The sequence below is a fragment of the Branchiostoma lanceolatum genome, chromosome 14, assembly GCF_035083965.1.
Source record: "Branchiostoma lanceolatum isolate klBraLanc5 chromosome 14, klBraLanc5.hap2, whole genome shotgun sequence".
Classification (NCBI taxonomy): domain Eukaryota; kingdom Metazoa; phylum Chordata; class Leptocardii; order Amphioxiformes; family Branchiostomatidae; genus Branchiostoma; species Branchiostoma lanceolatum.
In genome coordinates, this window is record NC_089735.1 from 8,374,117 (window position 1) to 8,398,401 (window position 24,285).

The 24,285-nt window shown below is 37.5% G+C and overlaps 1 protein-coding gene across 4 annotated transcripts in view; it reads left to right on the top strand.

Moving 5' to 3' along the window:
• The window catches only part of LOC136448924 (titin homolog), a 43,183-nt gene that overhangs the window by 5,299 nt on the left and 13,599 nt on the right, over positions 1–24,285 (top strand). For 3 of the 4 annotated variants that reach the window (XR_010757952.1, XM_066448634.1, XM_066448636.1), the window contains exons 3-13: positions 13,382–13,525; positions 15,489–15,650; positions 15,970–16,070; positions 16,971–17,105; positions 18,327–18,500; positions 20,119–20,264; positions 21,459–21,565; positions 22,729–22,832; positions 23,246–23,333; positions 23,536–23,638; positions 23,942–24,086. Coding sequence is in view for 3 of the 4 variants with exons in the window: in XM_066448634.1 (XP_066304731.1) it covers positions 13,382–13,525; positions 15,489–15,650; positions 15,970–16,070; positions 16,971–17,105; positions 18,327–18,500; positions 20,119–20,264; positions 21,459–21,565; positions 22,729–22,832; positions 23,246–23,333; positions 23,536–23,638; positions 23,942–24,086 (1,409 nt within the window). In the remaining variant the exon portion in view is untranslated. The remainder of the gene's footprint in view (positions 1–13,381; positions 13,526–15,488; positions 15,651–15,969; positions 16,071–16,970; positions 17,106–18,326; positions 18,501–20,118; positions 20,265–21,458; positions 21,566–22,728; positions 22,833–23,245; positions 23,334–23,535; positions 23,639–23,941; positions 24,087–24,285) is intronic. The other variant, XM_066448635.1, reaches the window with a different exon arrangement.

A 24,285-nucleotide genomic window follows, 5' to 3' on the forward strand; every position in this document is an offset into this window, starting at 1 on the left:
CTGGTTTTTATCTTAATCTAACCTATAAAAAAGACAAGATGATCTTCTTCAATAGGAATTTGACCCACTTTCCTAACTCCGACGCACTGAACTTATGGGGAACATTTTGGGGCCAGGAAAGGGTCACTGGTGCCCAGATACAGGCCACTTACTGTAATTCACTTCAACTTCATGGTGGCGACAAGTAATTTACAAAATGGCTGTGTGAAGGAATCGTAAATGAAGAAGTTTTTTTCTCGGTGATGATAAGTAGAAAACCGTGAACATAAAGTTGCAGTGAAAGAAACAAGAATTACAGTATATACTTATGTCTAGTAGAGTAGAGTAGAGTAGAGTTTATGGTCAGGTAGGATGTTCTGCTCCATATCTGTCTCTTCAACCGAGTGTCACAATGGGTTTATGTGGATCGATGTACCGTCGAGTGTTCTGTAGTTATACCTACAGGATGGTTCTCCACAAAGTTGTCGAATCTTGCTTTGAAAGCATTTATGGAAGGTGCATTGATGACTTCATCTGGTACTGCCCATTCCACCTAGGGATTATCCTGTTGCTAGAGAATTTATCTTAGCTTATTTTACATGTATATACAATACTGGGAAAAACCCATTTGAAGGTACTGTAAACGCATTTAAGTTCGCATGGTTGTTATTTTGCGCTAAGGCGAAAATGGATTGTTCACGGTGGTTTTAAGTTTACGGCAGCACTATAGTCACATTCTGCTACAGTATTGGACAAAAATGCGAACATAAAACCATGGCTTTCTGCATTTACAGTATCACGCCCAGGGGTGATGATAGAAGTGCACGCCTATAGCGCGGCTGGTGATGGTGGTGGTGCTCCAAAGCAAAAAAAGCGCAAAACTTATTTAGTACCAACACAAAGGAGCTTTTATTGTAGTTGTGGTTCCTGTTTTTGGTTTATCCTGTATAGTATGGTTGATTTAATGCCATACATTGTACCATGTACGATTGTTGAGCAATAAAGTTTATTTATTCATGTTTAATCATTAATTCACATGAAGCAGGGCTCGAAATTCATATTTGGGAATAGGTGCACTGGTGCACCCAACTCAAAAAATTGGGTGCACAGAAAGAATTTTGGGTGCACCAGATAAAATAAAGTTGAATGTTCTTCAGAACATAATTACAAAGTCTAATGCTGCTGCCTTTCTTAAGAACTTCAATCTGTAATGCTATAGCTAACTTCAAAATTTCAAACAAATAATACATTAAATAAAGTGATCATGCTGTTTTTTATACTTACATTTCAAGAATATTCTGTATACTAGTGTACAATAGTACCTGAACCCTTTAGCTTAGGCTACAAAAATATATAGGTGCACCAGTGCACCCACAGTCAAAAATTAGGTGCACAGCTCCAATTTTGGGTGCACTTGGTGCACATGCACCCACTATTTCGAGCCCTGTGAAGACATTACATGAAGCAACCCCATGAAATCATCACTGGTGCAAAGGTCACTTCGTAGATAAGCTTCTAATTATCATCCAATGTAATAGTTATCTTCTTTTCCAAATTATATGTTTAGTGCAGGAGGATAACCTGAGAGCTAAAACTACATATACATGTATATGTACCAGGATACTGTAGATCGTGAAATGTTTGCGGTGGTTTTATGTTTATAGTTTTCACGGTGGCACCTTTCCATTAACTCTTTACGATGAACTTAGAACTTTAGCCCCTCCTTACTTACTTACTTACTTTGGCCTGCCGCCAATCCTTGGGCATAGGTAGGCCACAGACTAGCCGTCTCCACCCTCCTACTGGAAACTTTAATGAAGTTACTACAGTATACTAAGATTCTGTTCTTAAACTAATGAAGTTACTACAGTATACTAAGATTCTGTTCTTAAACTCAACTTCTTATGTTGATCTTTGAGTTTTATTTTTCCAATCAGCATCATTTTTCCAAACTGATAGAATTAATGTTGCCAGACTTTCTGCAAATGGTATCCTCATACCACTATTTGGATAAAAAAGCTAACAATATTACAGTTACTTTACAGACAATGGCACAATTCTTCAGCTGAAGAACAATCCTTTAATTTAGTATAGATAATGCAGACCCAAATGTCACATATATCTTCAACTTATACTTCTGTATGTTAATACTACTGAGGGTTATTGACCTTTTAACCTTCTCCCTGCTGAAGTAGCCATTTGGCACCAAATTTGTACTGCTTACAGGGTTAGGCAGCAAGGAGAAGGTTAAGATATTTCCATCAGCTATTTGTCTTGGAAGACCCCATATACAGTATATGCTGCTGTTAGTGTTGCTGCCACAGTACAAACAATATTAATTGACACAACAAAAGTACAGCGACTCTCGTAAGGTCTAACAAATAGAGATATCTCATGGCGGCCTTGAAAAGGTGACCCCTGTTCAATAAATGAATAACCTACTTTTGATTAAGCATAGTAATTTATACTTGTCTAGTAGGAAGGTACAGACAAGTCCATTTGAATTGGGTATCTTTTTCGTGCTCTCAAAATTCCCTAGATACTTGTGATTATCTATCAGAAAAAAGGTATTAAATAGCTTTATCTCAGCAATTGTATGCCCATTGTCAGACTGGCTGTACACAAAACAGTCCTACCTTCTATTGTCACAAACAATGGTAGCCTACCTGTTGTTATTTCTTCCAATGTCCGTCCATGAAATCCCCCATGAATACCCTCGGCTATCCCAGCCTTTCACACGCCCGATGAATATTTAATTTTTAATATCATGGAGTGGCCACCAGTAAAGAGAGAGAAAGGGTGATGAAATCCCTACCATTGTAATATCTTGATTAGCCTACTGGAGGGGTTGGCTGATAGCCAGCCAATCAGAGCAGACCACATCCCACGTGCAAGGGAGTCTGCCCAGTAGGCCCGGTTGTGCCTCACATGAGGTTGTTTTGGTTGGGGAGAGGTGTGTATGTGTGCAGCTGGGCACGGGGGCTCCTGTTTTACACTACTGCAGACAGGGCCTACTCTCAGGTTAGTGTCATTTGTGTACCGACTACCTGTTGAGTGCTCAGCCATTTTGTATAACACATTTCTGGTAGCGTAGGATTTTAGATCATGTAAAATGTTTCCTGTGCGGAAAACAACTTGTTTATGGCAGCGATTATTACACAGGCATGTGGGTGTGTCGCGATTTTTAACATGTACATTTCAGGTTTTTGAGACAGAGACATGCAGCAGACAGCAGTGTGTTGTACCTTGTTGTCGACTTGTTTTCCAAGTCAGTAGATACATACAAAGACCAGGTGAGCCTGTCGACTTCTGACATTTTGTGTTGGTGACACCTGAGGCCTGAAGGTGTCATTATTAACAGTTGTACGTGTGCCCCCTCTGGCACAAAACGGTTGCATTCTTCAGGTCACAGAAAACGTACAGTAATATCACAAAATTTGTTAACAACATTACCTAATGTATAGTCTAACTAGTGATCTTGTATTCTGTACCCAAGTTGTTAAGAAAAGCTGGTAAGTATTTTCTCTTGAAGTAGTCAATCAGCGTTTTATTATATGTGACGACATTGTTGATTTTACCTACCTGTTTACTAGTCAGAGGGATTTGTTTTTATTCATGTTAGAACAGGGAACATGGCTTACATAGATATTTACTGGTGGAATTCCGAGCCGCGGTAAACAACTTCAGGTTATGCAATATTCAATTCTTAACACACTCAGTTGTCTGTGAATTTACGATGTTGTTGTGCGGAGCATGACAAAGCATTTAATATTTCTTTCAGAATGGCAGCCAGCCTTGTTTATGTTACTAGTTCCCAGCAGATACAAATCCTTTAGTCTGCATTCCTGCACTGGTACATGCAACACTGAAGATCACTGTCTTGTACCAGACAATTTTTACCTGTATCGCTTTGAGTGTGAATCATGCTGATAAGTTGTTTTATGTTATTTCTTTTGTAATTCATGGACTGTAACCGTCAATGCTGCAAGCAAAAATCCACAAACACCTGTAGACACAGTACATTAACTACAAGACACCAGAAATACTGCAAATCCACTTATTTTTGCAGGGATGTAATAATTTCACTGTAGAAGGGGAAAGAAGGTCTTTGCGGTGTTTTCACTTCTGTTGAAATAATTCTGTAGTACAGTAGTTGATACATTGGAAATGCATGGTCGAGAATTTGCCATAGAGAGGTAACAGCGATATTCGTGAAAGTAGAACGACCGCAAACATTTAAAGATTTTCAGTACGTGCACAGCTCCGATTTTACCTGAACTAAGCTGCATATGCAGGTGGCGTTTTGGTGGTTGTTATGATCTCCCACCTTTGATGACGCAACCCCCAAAACACAAAACGGAGCCACGACAAGGTATGAACACAACATCCTGTAACATCTCATTTACATTTCTAAGATAAAATGCCACATATACTATGGTGGTGTTTCACATAAACAAAGAAGCTGTTGTTTCTGACAGCTAGATAATGAAGTGCGCACATGCAACAGACCGGAAAGACTAGGAATCCTAGTAGGATATAGAGTGACCTTGGTAAAGGTGAGTGCAGAGGCAGCAGACATTGGACAATGATTAGTTGCTTGGGGAAATATTTGCTTGAGGTAATTTGAGGATACTCTTTTTTATCGATGATAATACGAAAAAAAAATGCACAGCCCTTTAAAGACAGGTTGTCAGAATTAAGTTTGAGGTTATTCCCTTGTTTCAAAAACGCCCCCGTCCAAAAAAAAAACCCCGCCCAATACCCTCCCTTCGTCTGCTGTAAAACTTACAGTTCTGTCTTCTGCATCATACATTGTTATTCCTTTACGTACATTTGAAGTCAACACTTCTTGATTATGTAAACAAAACAAAACATGCATCTTTGAGATGGTACATATGAGTTAATGAAAGGGATATTAATATTTCCCTTCGAAACACATTTTGTCAAGTAGTCATATCTAGCCAGTTAAATTGAGTTACGGCTAGATTACATATACTGTACACTCTGTTGGGGGTAGATTCGAACGAGAAAATAGGACACAAACTGAATGAAAAAGACAAACAGCACACAGAGAAGGTGCAAGGTTTTGTTACTAGATATTAAGTTTTTTTTTGAGAGCAAAATAAAGGAGTTGAAGTGGCAATATAAGGAACTTGATTGGCACATGTTTATATAAAGGTCACATCAGAAGCAACATGCTTTGGTTGATGAAATAAACGATGTCTATTTGAATATAAGGAACGGCCTTTACATTTTTCTGAAGGGAACAGATGGTCATTGAACTTTTCTGAGTGTCCCCTACTGACAGTTTAAATGGAACAGTCCCAATGTGACTCACAACTGAAGCATGTGACACTGTGTAATAACAGTGAGAACTAGTAGTAAGCCTGTTAGTTTAATAAACTGCTTGTGTCAAAGGTGTAGTCCCTAACTTGTAAACTGAGTTGTTGTCTTGACCATGCTTGATACATGTCCAAGTGTTTGATGTCTCAGTGGCCTTGCACTTTGACATACATGTATTAATTTACTCACAATACATCTCTCTGCCTACGCCCAACTTAATCCTTGAACAGGCTAATTAGTTTACCTGGTTTTAGTTCTTGTGGCTGGCTGGTGACTGCACGTGTGCCCATTTGACACCTGCAACCTTTTCCCTAATTAACACTACACCCCTGCAATGTTGAGTGACTTGTTGAGCTGTGTGTGAGATTTTTTCATATTATTATATGTTGATGATTATTTTGCAAGCATGTATTTGTATTTGTTTAAGATAAACTATATGGTATCATCATATGGTATCTCAAAGTTTTGGCATGTGGTTTATCATTTTCTTTTTTTGTCAAAGGTTAGCACCACTAAGGTCAGACCTGTGGGAGTGGCAGGCAGCAAAGATCAGAGTTGTTAGAACTAGTTATTAATCAGACATGACAGTCCATGGAAGGGGCTGCTTATTTATAGGGATATGGGGAGGTATTGTTTTTAATCTGTTTTCACAGTTATGTATTTTCCATATGCTAGTCGCATTAAGTGACAGGATGTGATCGTTGGACACATGTTAAGTTACTCAAAACCTTATTTGCATAATTAATGAACTACCTTTGTGCCAAATTTCAGGTCATTTGGCCAACAAATGACAGAGATGAATCGATTTGAAGATTTGACAGGAAGAGAAAAAACTATATAAAGAGTAAAGACAAAATATTACATCCATACTGGAGCATGGATTAAATATAAAAACAGTGGGTGTATCCCCATGAACAAACAAGCTTAATGTTACCTCTTTCTTTTACTACTAGTATTAGTCATCCATTGTATTATCAGAGGCATATGAGGTGACTGTCTATGTCTACAATAGGTAACTCGGCAAACAATTTTCTACTGGGTATTTGGGTATCATGAAGCACTTTGGTGGTCATACAATTTGTGACCAACTTATAAGCCTGTCTTCAGTGAGGGCCAACATGCCTAACTGTTCGAATTTCTTGTTATTTGTATGGAAAGCTATTCTAGTTTTTTTTACTTCTGGAATTGAGAGTCAGTGTTAGCGTATTATGTTACTTAGAGGCGGTCCTCCGTGAATTTAATTTAAGGTGTTGTTGTGATCCCTCCATGTAGACCCTCATCAGTGAGACAATTTATGAGGATCGTGGTCCAATGGTGCCTGGCACTGTTTTGCACAATTACCCAACCTGCTCAGTAGGAGATAAAATTCCTCTGCATTGTGTACGGACTTCAAAGGAGCCCTTTGTCCCTGAACTGTCCGTGTTTTGGCAGGTATAGTGGGAACGGATATTTGCACTGTTACTATTGTTAGCACAGTGTTTTGTGGAGAGGGGAACTTGGGCAACAACTCTTGTCGGTAGAGGTCAAAGATACACAGACAAAAAGACAAAAATGGTTCTCCATACTGCCCGAAATACTGCCGTGACCTTTTGTCTTGCACAGTGCATATGCCTGTGTTGCAAAATCTGGCAGAACCGGAATTGTTACATTCCTCCATCACTGATGTCATCATATTTAACCCCCCAATTCATCTGCTCAAAATTTTTCGTCCATACTGTAATTGTGTAAATCGTATAAAGCAGCTGCAAAATAAACAAAGATATACCGTAAATTGCAAAAATATAGGTCGGAAAACTTAATATGTGGTAGTCGTTTCCAAAGTCAGTGAAAGAACAAAAATAAAGAAACTTTATTTCAGTATACCATACTCTGTGTGTTAAGTCATTTGTTCAACCTTCCTGTCAACTTAGATTTCATAATGAAGGCAACTTTATTTTGCCCAACTTTTTTTTTCACGCTCGCATAAGCTTTCGGGTTCTCAGAGGATGTCATCCATATGATTGAATCAACGATACCTTAGGCCACAACAATTTAATTTCTTGGTTAACAGATTTTTATTTTCAAAAAAAAAAATATAGAAAAAAAAACATAAAAACAGAAGGCTGGCCCAGCCTTCTGTTTTTATGATTTTTTTTTCTAAATTTTTTTTTTTTTAAATAAAATTCCGTTAACCAAGAAATTAAATTGGTGTGGCCTTAGGCAACATTAAGTTATTTCATTGGTATCAGACATTCAAACAAATTTAGTTTGAGGTCAAAGTTAAAGGTGCCCTAAGCGATTTTAGGGGGTAAAACTTAAAATATTCTGGGGGAAGCAATTCTGTTTGGTGAGGTTGAAATCTACATTTACTTCCCTATATTAGCACATCTGCATCATTATTTCATACTTTGGGCGTTTAAAAATAGTACAGAAGCAAGCCACAAAAGGAGTATTTTATTTATTGGGTCCCCCCAAAAATCAGCCCAGAATCCAGCCGTAACCGTTTTCTGTCGACAATCTTCGGTAACTTCCCGCCGCGTGACGTTACAATACCCAAGCACATTGAGCCTTGACCATGTGATTATTTCCTCGGAAGCGTTCGGGACTTATCGGTCAGAATCGTGCATGTTCGGAAGATTTGAAATGATGGCTGGCCTCCAAGTGCTCAGATTTTCAATGAGTTCTCACCGCACAACGACATCACATTTTTGCTCCATGATGGTCGATATACAATGGGATAGTGTTATCTAAACTTACTATGGATAGAAATCAGAAAAAAAAAATTGATTTTGAATACATGACTTTCAGCGCCCTAATATTGCTTAGGTTGCCTTTAACAGAGGGCTGAGAGGAACTTACATCTGACTATACTGTAAATGAATGAATGTTACATTACGGTGGTTTATGTTCGCGGTTTTCGCAGTAACCCCTTCACTGCGAACTTAAAACCACCGTGAAAATGCTTGTTCTGTCTCCTGCCCACGCACCACCTAAAAACCACTCCATTTTCTCTCCACCGTGAAATTGAATCACTGCAAACTTCATTTACAGTATCCACACCCTGAAAGTATTATGTAACAAGGTACAGACTTTTCCTTGATGTTGGTTTTACAGTTCAGTAATTTGTCTGCAAAGTCTTGCGCATGTGCACTACTACTGTCTAGGTACATGCTCAGCAAGCTATTCTTGGAAGGCACGTGCTGCATTTTTGCCGTAGGCAGGGTATTATCTAGAAACCACAGCATCCTGTATTTCAGTGGGCCCAGAGTTCATTACTTGTAAGGAAAGCTGCCGAAGTATTTAATCAGATTGACAGATAGCAGGAGACACTCTACCTGAAGAACATAGACATAGAAACAATTGTACATAGATTGTTCAAACTAGTCTACATACAAATGATAGTTAAGTCACCATGCTTGTCCCACCACTTGTGGTTGAACAAAACAATATTTTTCAGTTAATTTCACCCACTCTGAACAGCACATGAAATTCACGTGACAGACGCATGTCCATCATGTGGCGTCAGTGCGGGAGGTCGCTTGGTCATATCACACCTTCCTAAAACTATTGAGTTAGAAAAAACATGACATACATACATGGTGTCGAATTACATGATATGAAATATGTCATGCATAAAGTCTTCAGCTAACTTGTTACGGCTTCAGGGGTTTATTCTGCGTCGCTTGATGCAAGCCTATTTCATTGCTATTTATAAAGGAGAGTTATGACTAAGGATCATACCTGTTCTTCATTTCTATTGAGAACTGGCATTTGCATGATTCACCTTGTGGACATGGTGCAAAGTGGTCAGTAACTGGTAGTACACGATAACTCGTAGTGCTGTTATCTGTTGGGCCTTGCCTGAGGATATCACCTGCATTAGTTTCTACAACAGTTGGTTTCACAGCTTAACTGTAATCCCTCAAGCCTGGTCGCTCTGGATAATTATCTGTAAATGTGGCAGGGTAATTTTGTCATGATGAAATGGCCAGAATTCATGTCACAACAAGAGTTCAGCGACCTCGTATCTCCATGAACAATTCTATTTATGCAAATGACTTACACATTTACATAATATTTGCTTAATCATAAACACCTTTATCTTACTTACGCATGCTGCAATATTGACAGTCCTATAATTTTCCAATTTGATTTCTGTGTTTTTGCACCAATTATGCAAATCAGGAATTTATTTGCATAATTGGTATCTGTTGATGCTCCACTTTCCATAAACTACATATGTTACATGTATTTGAGTCTTATAATGGAAAACACTGGAAGTATAGATTTTCCTCATTAGTTATGCAAATTAAGTCCCAATTAGCATAGTTTACACTTCAATGTGTATATCTCTGTCTAAGCTACCTGCATACTAAATATCATGGAAATCTGTTGTTCCTTTGTTCAGTTGTTCTTCTTAAAAGATTTTCACAATAACGCCCCTGCAGTTCCAGAGCAAGCTGCTAGGGGACCCAAACCTACACCACTCTTTTATTACATCACAACGTATCTGCCACCCAAAAATCAAGACCATAGCACGTCCAGGTCAAAATATAAAAAAATTGAAATTCTGCTGCAGTACCAAGGTCACATACCAGGGGGCCCAAAATCGACCTTGAATTTCGGCTTCACAACACTTGCCCACATACAAAATATCATCGTAATCTATCCAGAGGTTTTTGAGTTATGCTGACGACAATAGTCCGGAAACACACACAGACACACACACAGACACACCAAAAACAATATCTCCATTTTTCATGGAGATAACAACAGAATTAATAACTCAGAATGAAGGACCTTTATTGTACATTTTTTGCCCAACTGAGCTACTTACAAGTTGCAACAAAAACTATACCTCCATTTTCTTGTCGTTAACAATGACAAGGAATATAAATTTTCAGTGCTACTGCTATTTCTAAAGTGAGGGAATTTTTTCTCTATAACTAAATAGGATATTTGTATCATTAACATACATGGTACAATCATGACGAAGTGCCCTTCATCCTCTACTGCATCTGAGGTGCAAAATTGATAGATTGTTTGCTCTAGAGGAGTCCGGTTATGCCTGATTCAATTCGGAGTTTGTGGCAACCGATTCTTAGTTTAGCAATGGTAGTAATGTTAGTAAATGTGCTGGAGGCCCCTTGTTGGGGCTGTAACAACATTCGAGCTTCTGTCGTGTATTTTCTCAAAGTATTTCAACTGATATCTCAAGTAGCTGAATAAGCCAATGAGCTATATTGTGTCAAGCAAGAATTAAAGACCAAGCCCAGATCATTTTTTACTCTTTGACGAAAAATATGCACATATGCAGCAACTTGTAAACTATGAATTCAAAGTAAAGGAAGTCCAATTTGCTCAAGCATGGGTCCCCAAAAGTAGGGTCCTGGGTTTAATTTTTACATCAGCAGAATGATTCTTTACAAAAAAATACACTTTCCAAAATGGTGTACTATTTAGAGAAGTTTAGCTGTAGTTGTTTCGAAAGAAACATGAAAACTACTATGTTCCTAGATGTTCTGTTGACAAGTCATTGACTGCTGTGAGCAACTGAGCTGAATTCTTGTCTCCACTGTGGAGTAAACACGCACCCTGCAACTTTTGTTTGGAAAAGTATCACCCAGCAACCAGATTTTGTGGAATTTTATGCTATCGTCTGATTTTTGTCATACCATTGAATTATTATGTCTCATATATGTCATGTTTTAACAAAGCAAATTTATTGATGCAAAACAATGTTTCTTCAAATATGCTTGATATCTGAATTTCTTTCAGCCTCCATTGTAGAATATCAAAATTTGCCAAGGATGCACCAATTTGATTTCTTGATTAACAGATTTTTTTTTTAATTTCAGCCAAAAAAAATCATTAAAACAGACGGCTGGGGTGAAAACTTGCACTTGACCCCGTTCACTCACTGAAATTGTGTGCACCAAAGTACAAACTTTCCTTTGAGATTCTGTTTTCCTGGTTGATTTTCCAATCTAGCATTTTTTTTAAAAATCCGTTAACAAAGAAATTAAAATGGTGTGGCCTAAGGTAGCAGAATTTCCAGTTGGATTTATCATAATATGAAGCATATTTACTGTCACAGTGATGTTTTAAACCATTCTAGTTATCAGTATATTCATTTCCATTTAGTCACCTATCTGTCCCTCAACTGCAGACTTGAAATACAGTACTGCATACCAATGAATTATAGGGACCTGGTACGATTTTTTTTTTGGAGGGCATCATTGTACTGTATACATTTTTATGTATTTATGGTTGTCTTTGATGACACATGTTAAACCTGCATACAAAGGGTACATTTCTAGAAGATTCATAAATTACCAAATTGTACTTTTTGTACAGAAATTTTTCTACTACTGTAGTTCTTCTTTCTTTCACTGTAACTTTAAGTTCACTGTTTTCACTGTCACCTCTGGACCGTGAACTTATCATCACAGTGAAAAACCTATTTATGATTCCTTCACACATCCTTTCTGCAAGTCACTTGCTACCACCGTGAAGTTAAAGTTCAGTGAAAATGTCCATTTTTCTTACACCGTGAAATTTTGCTACCGTGAACTTAAAGTGAATTACAGTATAATCTATCTTTTATTTTCTGTCGAATATAATATGTTCAGCTTTTGCAGTCTTTGGTTTGCTGTGACTGTTGCGATTGTTCACTTAACATCTTAATTTACAAGTGCTCTGTTTTTAGATAACCATCAAGTGGTAGTTGTGTGGTCAGCAAACTCTTTGTAAGGCTTTTCTGTGACTTGTACTTTGATATGTGGGTGAGGTACTCGTACAATCTACACTGCCCTTTGGACTTTAGCTATATGACCTTTGTATTGTATACTGTCTATTTGGTACCATAAAGGTCCTATTTCTGAGGGTTTTCCGAGGTTCTTCAGAAAAAAGTTGCTGAAAGGACACTTTTAATGTCACAAACTTTATAAGAAGTTCAAATGTAGAAAAATAAGCAATTACACAAACTATGCATGTCATAGATTAGTCTAGATACACAACTTTCTTGTATTAATATTAATCATGTAATTCTTTTCGATTTGATATTTTATGATATGAAAAAAGAAGAACCCCTTTTCACACCCTCACTGACAGTCCTAACTGTTAGAAGATTGTTGTAAATTGGAATACGATGCGCTCATTTGTTTTTCAAGGCCAAAGCAAACAATAGCGCTGCATGTCACCAGATGTTAGGCCGAGGTCCAGGTTAGAAATAGTACAGTGTGTACATGCGTCAGATGCAGCATATCCCACGGACGTGACTGTAGCTCATTGTGGAGGGAGGAGTGGCGAAAAGCTATGTGGGTCCAGGAATTTTTAACCGTCTGAGGTGCTATTTTCCGCATTGTGAGAGGCAAATTGTATGCATCGTTTTCATGCAGCTTGGATAGGTTTTTGTGAGTCTTGAGGTAATGTTGACGTTCTGACAAATTTATAAGTCTACTCTATAGTACCGTTCGAGGCCGTCCAAAGAGGCCAAAATACCTGGCTGTGGTGGACACAAGTGGCAATCCTGGCTGTCCATCATAATTAGCAGTTGAACCAATCAGAGAGTGCCTAGTGTCTGCTACACCTGGGTGTGTCTGCTATTCTGTCAGTTAGTTATTTGCTTTACATGTTTTCGATCAACTTGTTGTAGGGGTAAATGAGCATTAATTCGTATTGTAAGTAATTTTCTCAGATTCAGAAGGTAACATAGGCATATCTATATATGGTATATGCAAATGCAATGTAAGCCCTATGATCTTAACTACTTTTTGTTGTATGAGCTACTGAGTGAGTGTTTCAAATGTAATTTCTAAGTCAAGAAACTAGGTACATGTATCAGTGATATGCATTATGTGTTATTAACAACCTGAACAATGCATCTTTTTCAGTTATGAAGGAATTTCACTTCTGGCAACATTTATTTGTATAATGTATTAATTTTGGTGATGATAAGTTCACGGACCGTGAAAACAGTGAACATAAAGTTACAGTGAAAGAAACAAGGATTATATTATTTTCATAGAAAATTTTTTGTTCTAAGTGTTATGTTGAAGATGTTTTGTTGTTTCCACAGACAATATGCTCCGGCTTGTGTCCCTGGACAGCCATGAGGCTCAGGAGATTCAGTTTGCCTGCAGGAGAACGTGCTGGGATGAGAAGAACTTTGAATACCAGATATCTGATGTACAGCTGGTTGAGAATGATTTCCTACAGTCAGGTAGTACATGTATATTACAAGTTGTTCTTTGATTTTCTAACTTTAAGCTTGATTTCTCTCGTTTACGTAACACATTATTCTTCTGATAATTTCAATCCTTGCCACATTATTATTTCTGTATATAGGGGTGGTGCACATTTCTATAGCCCTTCTATATTACAGTTGTGCAAACACTGTAGTGGGCCAAAGGGGCTAGGCCACTGGTACTGGTCTGTGTTTAACTGCCATACTCTTTCTTATGGTTTTATTCAACTTTATTTCATGGTCATCTGGCTCAGGCAGAAATATTCATTAACAGTTTCTGTACAATTACACAGAAGTCATGTAACAACAAGTATAGAAAAAAATGTTCATAATGGTTTACTTTAATACAATGTAGATGTAAGTTGCAGACAATTGATTTAATATCTGGTATCAGATGTCAACATAGTTGCTCTGTGCCACCACTAATTAGTATGCCCAACTTACTGATGAAATTACTTTTGGGTCAATTGCTACTGCTGCCAGATGATAGTAGTTCTGGACCAGTATAACTTGTTGGATTGTTAATGACCTAGCTTCACAAGGGGGCCATAGACACATCACACCCAGCAATATCTTAATTGAGATCATGTGCCTTTGAGTCGGTCATGAATAATTTATCATAAAGTCATTTATGATTCATGAGAATCAACTAACTAATGGAATTGCTTGCACGAAGAAATTGCATCAACACAACACAAGTTGAAAGGAATTATGTACAAGAATGTGATGAAGAGATGGCCTGATTTTATCAGCACTTGATCTGATCTATTCATCAAGTGCGTGGAAAGGTAGTGAAGTTGAGGATAATGGGTAAGGTCAACTGAACTTAAGTTTTAGGAAATATTTCTTTGTAAATGAAGCTATGACTTGGCATTTGCCGATTGACACTATTTGTTGCACTGTCTTGACTAGTATGTCATGTTGTTTGTCCATTTTTTTTTTGGCAATGACTAAAAAAGAAAAAGACACATCAACATAGACATGATGTCTAGAATACACACATCATAACTTTTGGGAAAGGACAAAATAATGTCTGCAAGTATAACTGAAATTATAGTGTACATGTAGTATCTTCCAAAGTGTGGACACTCAGGGACACTCAAATAAATAAACGCCTCCTGCTTCCACACTTTTAATCTACGTTCTGCTTCGTTGTACATTTTTTCAATGAAGTGTCTTTCAACAGCACGCTTTGCTGATGGCATGCACTAGACATCTGGGCAAGGTTATTATGCTAAAGGTCACTACCATATCAATCCATAATAGAGAAATAAAGGCATTACAACATGCCACAAATGTTTGCGACCCAGCTCAGTATTGAAAGTAAGTACCCTTAGGCTAGTAAACACTGAAAGGCAGCGATGATGATGAATATTTGGAAAGAATATCCATAGACAAGTGCTTGCAAAAGTTGTGCAGGGTATGATATCATATTATTGGTTGAAGGTTGAAAGAATTTTGTGTTAGTGAGTAAAACATATTAATATTCCACACAGTAACAAAAACAAAATCTCTTGTATGCGTTTGAAGTACAAATAGTCTGGCTAGCAGTAGATTAAAAAAAGTGGCAGTTACATGTACATAATCATGAGTGCAGTGAACTTTTTCTCTTTTCATCCTAAAGAGGTCTAAAGTCTCGGTATACTAGTCTTAAAAGGCAGTTGAACTGGTCAACGAAATTCTTTGTATACAACCAAGTGTTTTATTCACACCAATATTTCGGTGACCATCTGTCACCAATTCTGACTTTGCACTGCACTTTGCACTGCAGCTATAGATGTCGCTGCTTACAGATGAAGTCCCAAACTTTAAGTATTTACATACATGTGTAGATAGTTAACGGGTGTTTACAATGTTGTTCAACTTGAACTGATTATGTTTGTATTGTGGTGTTTGGTGCTCAGCTAACAAGACCTCTGTGCCCCCAAAACATTTCTAGAGTTCCTTCAGAAGCAGCATGAACTCTCAATTGAAGGAAGAAGTCCCAAGGAGTTGATTGAAGAGTTTGCATTTCTGGATGTTACTGACAAGACAAAAAGATCTACTGTGTGTAACTCTGGGTTGACTACATCTTTGTCAGACACCTCCAACTCAGCATTGGGTAAGTCAATGTTCAGTAGTAACATTTTGCTTACACATTTTTCAGTTTTCACTGCTTTGAATACTACCTTTTAAGTACATGACTTTGTGTGCGTTGCTGCTGTATATTATTGAGTTATTACGTTTGTGACATACCTCGCCAAAGAATAGTGTGAGAAAGACAACGTCATGTTAACTAAGTTCTGGTATGCACAAGAAGCATAGAAACTTCTAATGCCTCAATCACTTTTTATAAAGTAAAAGTGCGCCCAGACGGGGTACCAATTTATAAATGTGACTTGTACAACAGAAGACATGAAGACACACATTTGTTCTAACAGGGGAGCCGAGTCAAGGTGTGACAGTCTGGAGATGTCCAGACCTCTGTATTCAGAAAGAAACTGAAGGTGGACCAAAGAATGCTGTTGTTGCCATGTTCAAGGTTTGTATCAACAGTGGGTTTTGATCTTGGAAAGCAAATACAAAGCATGACCTTTTATGTGAAGGTAGGCAAAATTATGTTTGAATGTTGTATCTGCTGGATAGATATATTGCAATTTTCACTGCTCTGCACATAGTTGTTGCTAGATACAAGCAATCGCAATGGTGTCACGGTGATGCATTGGTAGGCAAAAAGCAGGTGGTAGGCAAAATATTTATTTCATATTGATTAGTCATTTTACCTGCTAATTTGAATATTAGTTAGTAACCTTATCTGCTAACGTCCCTTTGTCTACCAGTCGTTGAGTACCCTGAATGAAAAACATAAACAGAAAATACATGTAGCTCATATTGTTCCATGTCAATTATCTTATCACAAAGTATTTAAACAAGTAACGACACTGAGCAAGTTTGATAACTTTAGTTAAAAAAATTTTGATGTCAAGAGTTTTCATGACATTTTACTTAGCAGAAGACTATGTTTGTACCTAAAAATAATTAGAGTACTTTTGTATGTGTGTTTGTTGAAAACACAGTGGGGTAGAACCATGCTGCTGCCTGACTTTGTAGGTTTATGTCCCACAACGGGAAGGGTACTACTTAGCACTCAGATGTAGCCGGGTTTGTAGCTGCCTATATGCACTGTTCTATTGCCCCGTCCGGGACTTAACATGAATAGAAACTTTTAAGGAATTTGCTATAGTTGTACAGAGAAGATGCTGCTGTTGTTGAAACAAAAGGACTGCTGCTGTTGGGCTGTTTTTACATATTAACTAGGGTAGTCAAGGGTATCTGTTCCACTAGAAATGCAGCATATTTGCATGCTAACACCAAAATCTGAGAAAAACAAAATTGGAAACACCCTGCTATGTAGATTATACAATGAAGTCCATACCCACAGATAATGAGAGGCAGACCTAGGACAGTTGTTCCCCAGAGCAACTTGGGGTTGCCGCCGAAGCCTGCCCAGCACTTCGACAGTCACGTGCCTTGTGTGGTGTTCTCTGGGACTGATGACATGACGTCAGCTATGCAGGTAAGCCTTCAACTTTTCCCCCCTAATCTAGCACTGTTTCGTCTTCTAAATGGGTGCTATGCCCTCCGACTTTCAGCATGTGCCATCTTACCCTTGAAAAGAGATTCTGCCCAAAATGGAAAATTAAAATTGACCACTTTACTAACCATACATGTGGCAACAGTCTTTAACTGTACGTATGTGTCTGACCATGATTTTACCCCAAAGAATCCTAAGAAAGATGCATTGTATTGCAAATGTCCTAAAATCAGTCCTACTGACTATTTGATCTCAATCAATGAAAAGCGGCCTGCAAATAAACTTGGTCCTTCTGGTCCCTTGCATTGTCCTGAGGCTCATACTCTATTTTTCCAGAAAAAAGAATCCTGCTAGAATTTAGTTTTTTTTTTTTTTTTTTTGTGGCATAAACTTGATTGGGGATGAATATAGAATGTGCCTACTTTTATTCTGAGATGATATCAGAGAGGGAACCTCTTGCCTTGCCCCCATTTATTATCAACCGGCAGTTAAACATTGACCAATGATGGAAGGTTAGTTTATCTGTGGTTCAAAATGACACCCATGTCAGGGTTTGTATATTGTTGTAAGCTGTTGTCAGCTTTAGATAAGATCATAACAGATGACATGAAATAGCACAGGACTTATAGTGTTGAATTTGTCCAGGAATGATAATAAATAAGCTTTCTTGAAATATGGGAACGAACAACCAAGATAAGTGCTATGCGGTACTGATAGGTGAAATACTGATAATGTTTCATACTGTTTGTATGGGACTGAGTGATTGGAACATTGTAATGTTATAAGCCTCATACATACACATTGTAGAAAGACAGGAAGTTCATGACTTTAAGAAGCTTATTTAGTGGCATCAAAGTTATCCCCAAGTAAGCATTTATTTGTTCTCAAAGGTCTTATTTGAAATTGTTAAGATGTAAAAATGGTACAGATTTTGATATAGACTTTGGCTGCATTCTGTCCAGTGTACATTTTTTGTACATGTATTTTGAATTGGTTTTATATTATTTTAGATAAGTGTAATTGATAATAATCACCATTGTGGTAGAGACTATTACTTATTATCTTACATGATATAGTTGAAACTTAATTCTGTAAAAATTCATGTACATAAGGACGTTTTTAGTGCACGTATATGAATCTAACCATTTTTGGTCTTCACATTGTTGTGTAACGGTTGGATGATGTTGCCATTACTTTTCTCAGATCTACCTGTACGAACTCAATAAGGTTGACCACAGACCTCTGTCAAGACCAAGACACTGCTGTCCCTATGCAATCATCCATTTTAAGAACAAGTCATGTCAGGATGTTACTAGCGCTAAGACAGCAAAAGTTGCAAAGATCAGCAAACCAGTAGCATCTGTCACAAAACAGCAGGTAAGAATGGCAAGCTGTTACTTACTTTTTTAATTTACCTTCAAGCTGCCCTTTGAATATAACTGCCCATGCTGAGAAACTGTGAGGCTTGTTTTTAAAGATATTTAGAAATTCATCATTGACAGCGGATGTCAGCTTGTAATAAGAGTAATTGGAGAACAAAAAACAAGCAAACTTATTTTAAAGGGTAGTTCTTGAAAGAAAGCTCTTCAGTACTGTCCTTGGCTTAGGCAGGTGAAAATGGCCTTTATTGGTTGAGAAATGTGTATTTTTTTTGTGTTGTTTGGACTGACGAACTGTCCTATGACATAAGGTAGACAACAATTTTTGCTTAGTATTAGTAAGGTGGAAGGTTGTGTTTTTTTAAATTGCTGGAAGGACTGCTGTACCATTTGTTGTTGACAATTTGCACCATTTAAGTCAGACCTGTGTGGACTGTTTCTACTGGATTTAAAGGCTATCCTTTCGAAGTGCATGACCATAAAAAATCATATCCACATGTGCACTGATTTCCGTCTGTTGCCTGACAAATGATCAAAACTCAAGTGTTGTTTAAGATACAAAAACATTGTAATTGTAGCACAGCAATAGACTGATTCTGACTGTCCATCAGAATTAGAAGCCCAATCAATGAGAGAATAACAATCATTGGTTCGACCAATGAGAGAGGGGGCGGATGTCCGTCAAATGATTTCCATTTTTACGTTTTTATTTTACAACTCTATGTTTTGACGGAGGTGGGCGGGGCTATGGGATCGATCTATTGAAAGTTTGCTTGTTTATGTGACACAGTAAAAGCATCCTTGTTCCTGGTCTAGCCAAAGGAGATAACGTGGCCAAAGACACGTATCCCCACATAACGTGGCCAAAGACACGTATCCCTAATGGTATTAGCGAGACAGACATCCTGCTTCCGCTCAAACATGACATCTCAGTAAATAGCAGGAAACCTTTAGATGTGAAAGATATGCATTGGCCAGAAACAGGAATAAAAACAAGCAGATGTTTATGGTTTATGAGTGTTTATATGTTTGCCTGCTCTGAACATATCGGGACCGCTCTAAGTTGTTTTTAGCAGTCCAGGATATGATTTGGCCAAAGGAAAGACATTTGCTGAATTCATCAGCTTTCAGAGAGATAATTGTTTCTTTCATATGTCTTCTGTGTCTTTTCTGCATCATGATTGGATTTAATCATAAACACTCGTATCATGAAACACTTGTAATGCAAGGCACATCAATTTGATTTCTTTGTTCTCAGATTTGCCACTTCGTTGTTTTATGATTTAAAAAAAAAATGTACCATTCAGGACATGATTCAACCCCAAAAGATCCCATATGTATTTTGGCATCAACAGTAACTGTTGAAGAAAGTCTCTCTCACTAGAAGTGCATTTATCAATGCTTTGAACTTCAAAATTCATTGTTTGAAATATTAACTGGCTTGGAATTTTGACTCTTTTATCAGCATTTTGATATTTTGCTGATAGTCTTTTTTTTAGATTCTTACTTTGCTCGCCAACTCGATTGATTTCCTGCGAAAAATCCACAAACCAAGAAATGAAATTGGTTTGGCCCAACGTAATGATTCTAAGATTGACCCTTATGACCTCTTCTAGCAGCCTGCATCAGGCCGAAGATTGATACCATTCGGGGACAAGATGGTCACGTACTCCATAGCCTGGACAGGCACACTGACCAATAAGGACAAAGAGCTCGGCAGGGTGGACTTCCTGGCAGGCCAGGGCTGCAAAGTGCCGAGCTTGTAAGTATGAGACCCAGGTGGCTAATAACTGTGTGGAAGTGACAAACTACTATAATTGAAGCTGGATCATTTTCCAACAGCAGTCTTATTCTTTACAGTTACTTTACATTATTTCTGCAGTACTGGATATTCTGTCACAGCCAACCAAAGGGTATGTCACCCGGTAAGATTAAAATGTAGCAAAGTGATGAAGAGTTATGAAAAAGGCAGGTTTAAATGTATCTTTGTGCTAAAAATGATTTTTATTGTAAGTTGTTTTATTTGAATTTCTGCCAATGTGAATGGGAGGGCAAAACTTGATGATTAAGGTGTTTTAGTTAAGATGTTAGAGTTTGTGATTGAGTCTGTATATACATATGTATACCTGACAACAGACCTTGAAGCTTCAGGTTCCATGAATGTATGTACAGAAGAAGGTGTAAACAGACAAATAGTTTAAAGGTCAGTCAACTTAAATGAAGACACGCAAACCTCTCAGGTGCTCACAGTCTTTTTGTTCCCAAACCGACCTTTCGCCCTTGACAGTCATACAATCTTGTTCACAAAAAACAGGTAAAGGTCGCGTCAAGGTCGCTGAAACTCCATGATGATGTTTACAAAATGGAGTCAACCTTTCAGACTTTCAGAGCTAATTGTTTTAGAGAAAGTGCAGTCTGTCAGAAAGGGTATTATTCTGTCTACCTCATTGAAGGAGAGCTATGTGACAAGCATATTGAATTACTTACCTTTCTATGGAAGATTGCACACTAGCTGTAGATGTTGACTAAATAGAGTTAACCTTTAAGCGACCACCTCAGACCTTATATAACTAAATGCTTTTAAAGGTTGAATTCTTCAGAGAGGTCAGACCGTCTATCCAATTGAAGGAGAGCATGCATGTAAAAGAACAAACCTATAAGTATAATGTAAGAGTAATGATATTACCATAACAATGTGTGTGCAAATGCTCAAGCAACTTGGAATAATCAGTTCAGAGTACCAGTGTATTGTGCAGTGGTTGACAAAATAGAAGCTTTTCAATACAGATTAAGAATTGTAGTTGACATATGTGTAGGAGTATGCAACTACATTAATTTGTTTGTCATCATGAACAGTGTTAAACTAGTACTAAGCGACATGTAGACCACACAGGTTTGGCCCAGAGACTGAAACAAAGTTCAGGAACACAGAGCAATGACATGATTTTTTTAACAGAGGGACGAAAGTGTTGAGGGTCACCACCAAGATGGGTCTTCCCAGTCTGAAGGACGTCCTCCCACCCCAGTGCCTGAAGAATGTGGGGTCAGCCTGGGACAAGAGATGTAAGTGCTGAAAGGTGTTAAAACAGCTAAAATCGCTTTTGAGAGTGCATATACGCAGAAACAAAAACAGGAAGTTGACAGGAAATTGAAATTGTTGACTCCCATATTTGAAGAACCTTTAATTTTGGTGGTTCTCATACCAGCAAGTGTCAGATTTTAAAAAAGCTAATTGTGTTTAACCACTAGATTTGTTTTGAGGGGTTTATGAAAATATTTTGCATCATACAAACATTTTACTTTAGTTGCCCGTTTAACTTCCAGTCATGCAGCGTGGAGACAAGTTCCTTATGTTTTGTGTGATTCAACTTGAATTTACATGACTTGTATATACATGATTTTTGCTGAGGTCGTTCAGTGTCACAGAAGTAATATCATGTTTAAAGGCATATTCAAATGAATGATTAACTCTCCATGATTTATGAATATGCTACTAACAGCATATAGAGATACATGTAATTATTGCTGAAGGTTCACATAGTTAGCTATAGTTACCTTCAAGTTAACCAAAAGTTATATTTGATAGCGGTTAAGCAGCATTGGTCTAGAAGCTATGAATGGATTGATATCAAATTTGATATGCGAGGTCTTGACTAATCCACAAAATGATTTGATTTTGATTTTAGAATGTGTAGCATTAAAATGAGCTGCTGTATGTGTGTATTTTATTTATCACTTAAATTGCAAGACAATACAGCGGTCAGCCCCGGCAGCAATGTTCTAACATACATCAGTTCAACATTTGCCTATGACTTAGACTTAGTTATCAAACAAAAAAAAATTGCCAAAAATTTATATTTCAAAATTAACTCGTAGGCACGCATCATTCTTTAAGTATAACTATCATGTACATTCCTGCAAAGTTATATTGATAAACATCGAAGTACAAGCCAAGGAGAGCGTTTTTTCTAAAAAAGGGGTGTGGCCTTATAAATCTTGATGGCGTAATCATGACATACTAATTTGCATAGATTATCACCTTGCTATAAGGTACTAACTGAAAAGAAATTAAGGTTGAGGAAGGTTTATAAAGCTTAAGAAAAGGTTTTTTCAAAAACATCCCAAAATTCCTCAGCCACCCTTCAACAATACCTTGAGGTTACATATATGCTCAGAATGATTATGAATAATGTATGTGTGTAAAGCATGATGCTGTGATCCTACAGTGAGGCATGAGAGCTGGAGGTACAACGTGCTGGTGGTGAGACCTGTACAGGACAGCAGGGACACCATGGCCAGATTCTGTGCCTTTCTCAGGCAGAGTAACTCTGTAAGTCATTTTAAGCTTTTGATGTTTTTGAATTTAAGAATATTAGAATATTTTACAGAAAACCAAGCAACGGTTATAAATTTTCCATACAGATCACATATCTGCAATATATTAATCGTACCTACCAAGTGACTATACTGCTCATGTGTATTGCTTTTTGTTTTTATCCTCTGAAAGTAATGATCATGAAAGCCAATGAATTTGAACTGATTATGTGATACAGGTAAAATTTAGCTCTTGTGAAAGAAGTTATCTGAGTTGCTAACCCAAATGCCATGATTTTTCTGATTTGGTTTGTCTGTGTTTGATTTTGGTTGGTGTAACATTGATTATATTATGTACACACACACATGTATTTGAAGATATCTCTGTGTTGTATGTAGATCTAGACCAGTAATGGTGTTTTCCTACAGGCAACTGTGTCAACCTTGCTTGTATCTGGCGCACCAGCTCCAGTGAAACTCTTCTTGATGCCTTCTTGCAAGTTCACTGAAGACTTAGGTTAGTTCTAGGTTTATAGGTTTATTGTCTACCTATAATTATAGCTTAGTGTATTGACTATATATTCCAAGCTGCTACTCTTACTTTACATGACTTAAGTTCTTTCTTTCTTTTCTTTCTGGTTTGAATTTGTTTCAATTGTCTTAACATGACAAGATTTTTTTGACTATTAGTTAATTTTGTCTGCATTTTTTGTCAACAGGACTTGGTGCTTCTAGTGACCATGGCAAAATGTTTGCCATTCTGTCATACAAAGTCCTCCCACCGAGTTCAACTCATTCCAAACAGAAGAACAAGAAAATCAGGTGAGGCAGGTTTTCATGTGCTATAAATGAGAGAAAGGAAGTGGTGGACAAAAAGAACAAATAAATACAAAAAAAGAAACTTGAGGGACAAATTATCTAAAAGCTTTCAATAGATTATATAGTTGAAATTCATCAAAATAGGAAAACTGGTATTCCAGACTTAAAATGGAGAGTGTTAAACGTCATTATTTGGTCAGTATTGCTAATACTGAATTTTGAAAATAATGTACATTCATTTTTTTAAGGGTTTCTTATGTTAAATCTTCTTTGTTTGCTCTTACCTAAAAATATGTTTCTTTCCAGTAAGGAGAAGACAGGGAAGCCACTGACTGAGAAGCAGCCCTGCAGTCCAGACTATATGGACATTGACTTTCCTCACGATGAATATGATGTTGGTGACCAAGTGCCTTCTCTGGTAGACAGCTTCAACACCAATGTTTTCACTTCGGTATGATACAAACTACATTACCATGCATGCATTCCCGTTTAAAGGACGATGTGTTCAAAGAAACAGTAGAAAAAGCAGAATGATCTTTTCCTAATTGCAATTTGTACAAGATGTTTGCGTAGAGGTTAGATGATTACTTACTCTAGCTCTTTGCCTCGCACTGTACAGCCCAAGTGTATGATGCCTTTGTGTAGTGTGT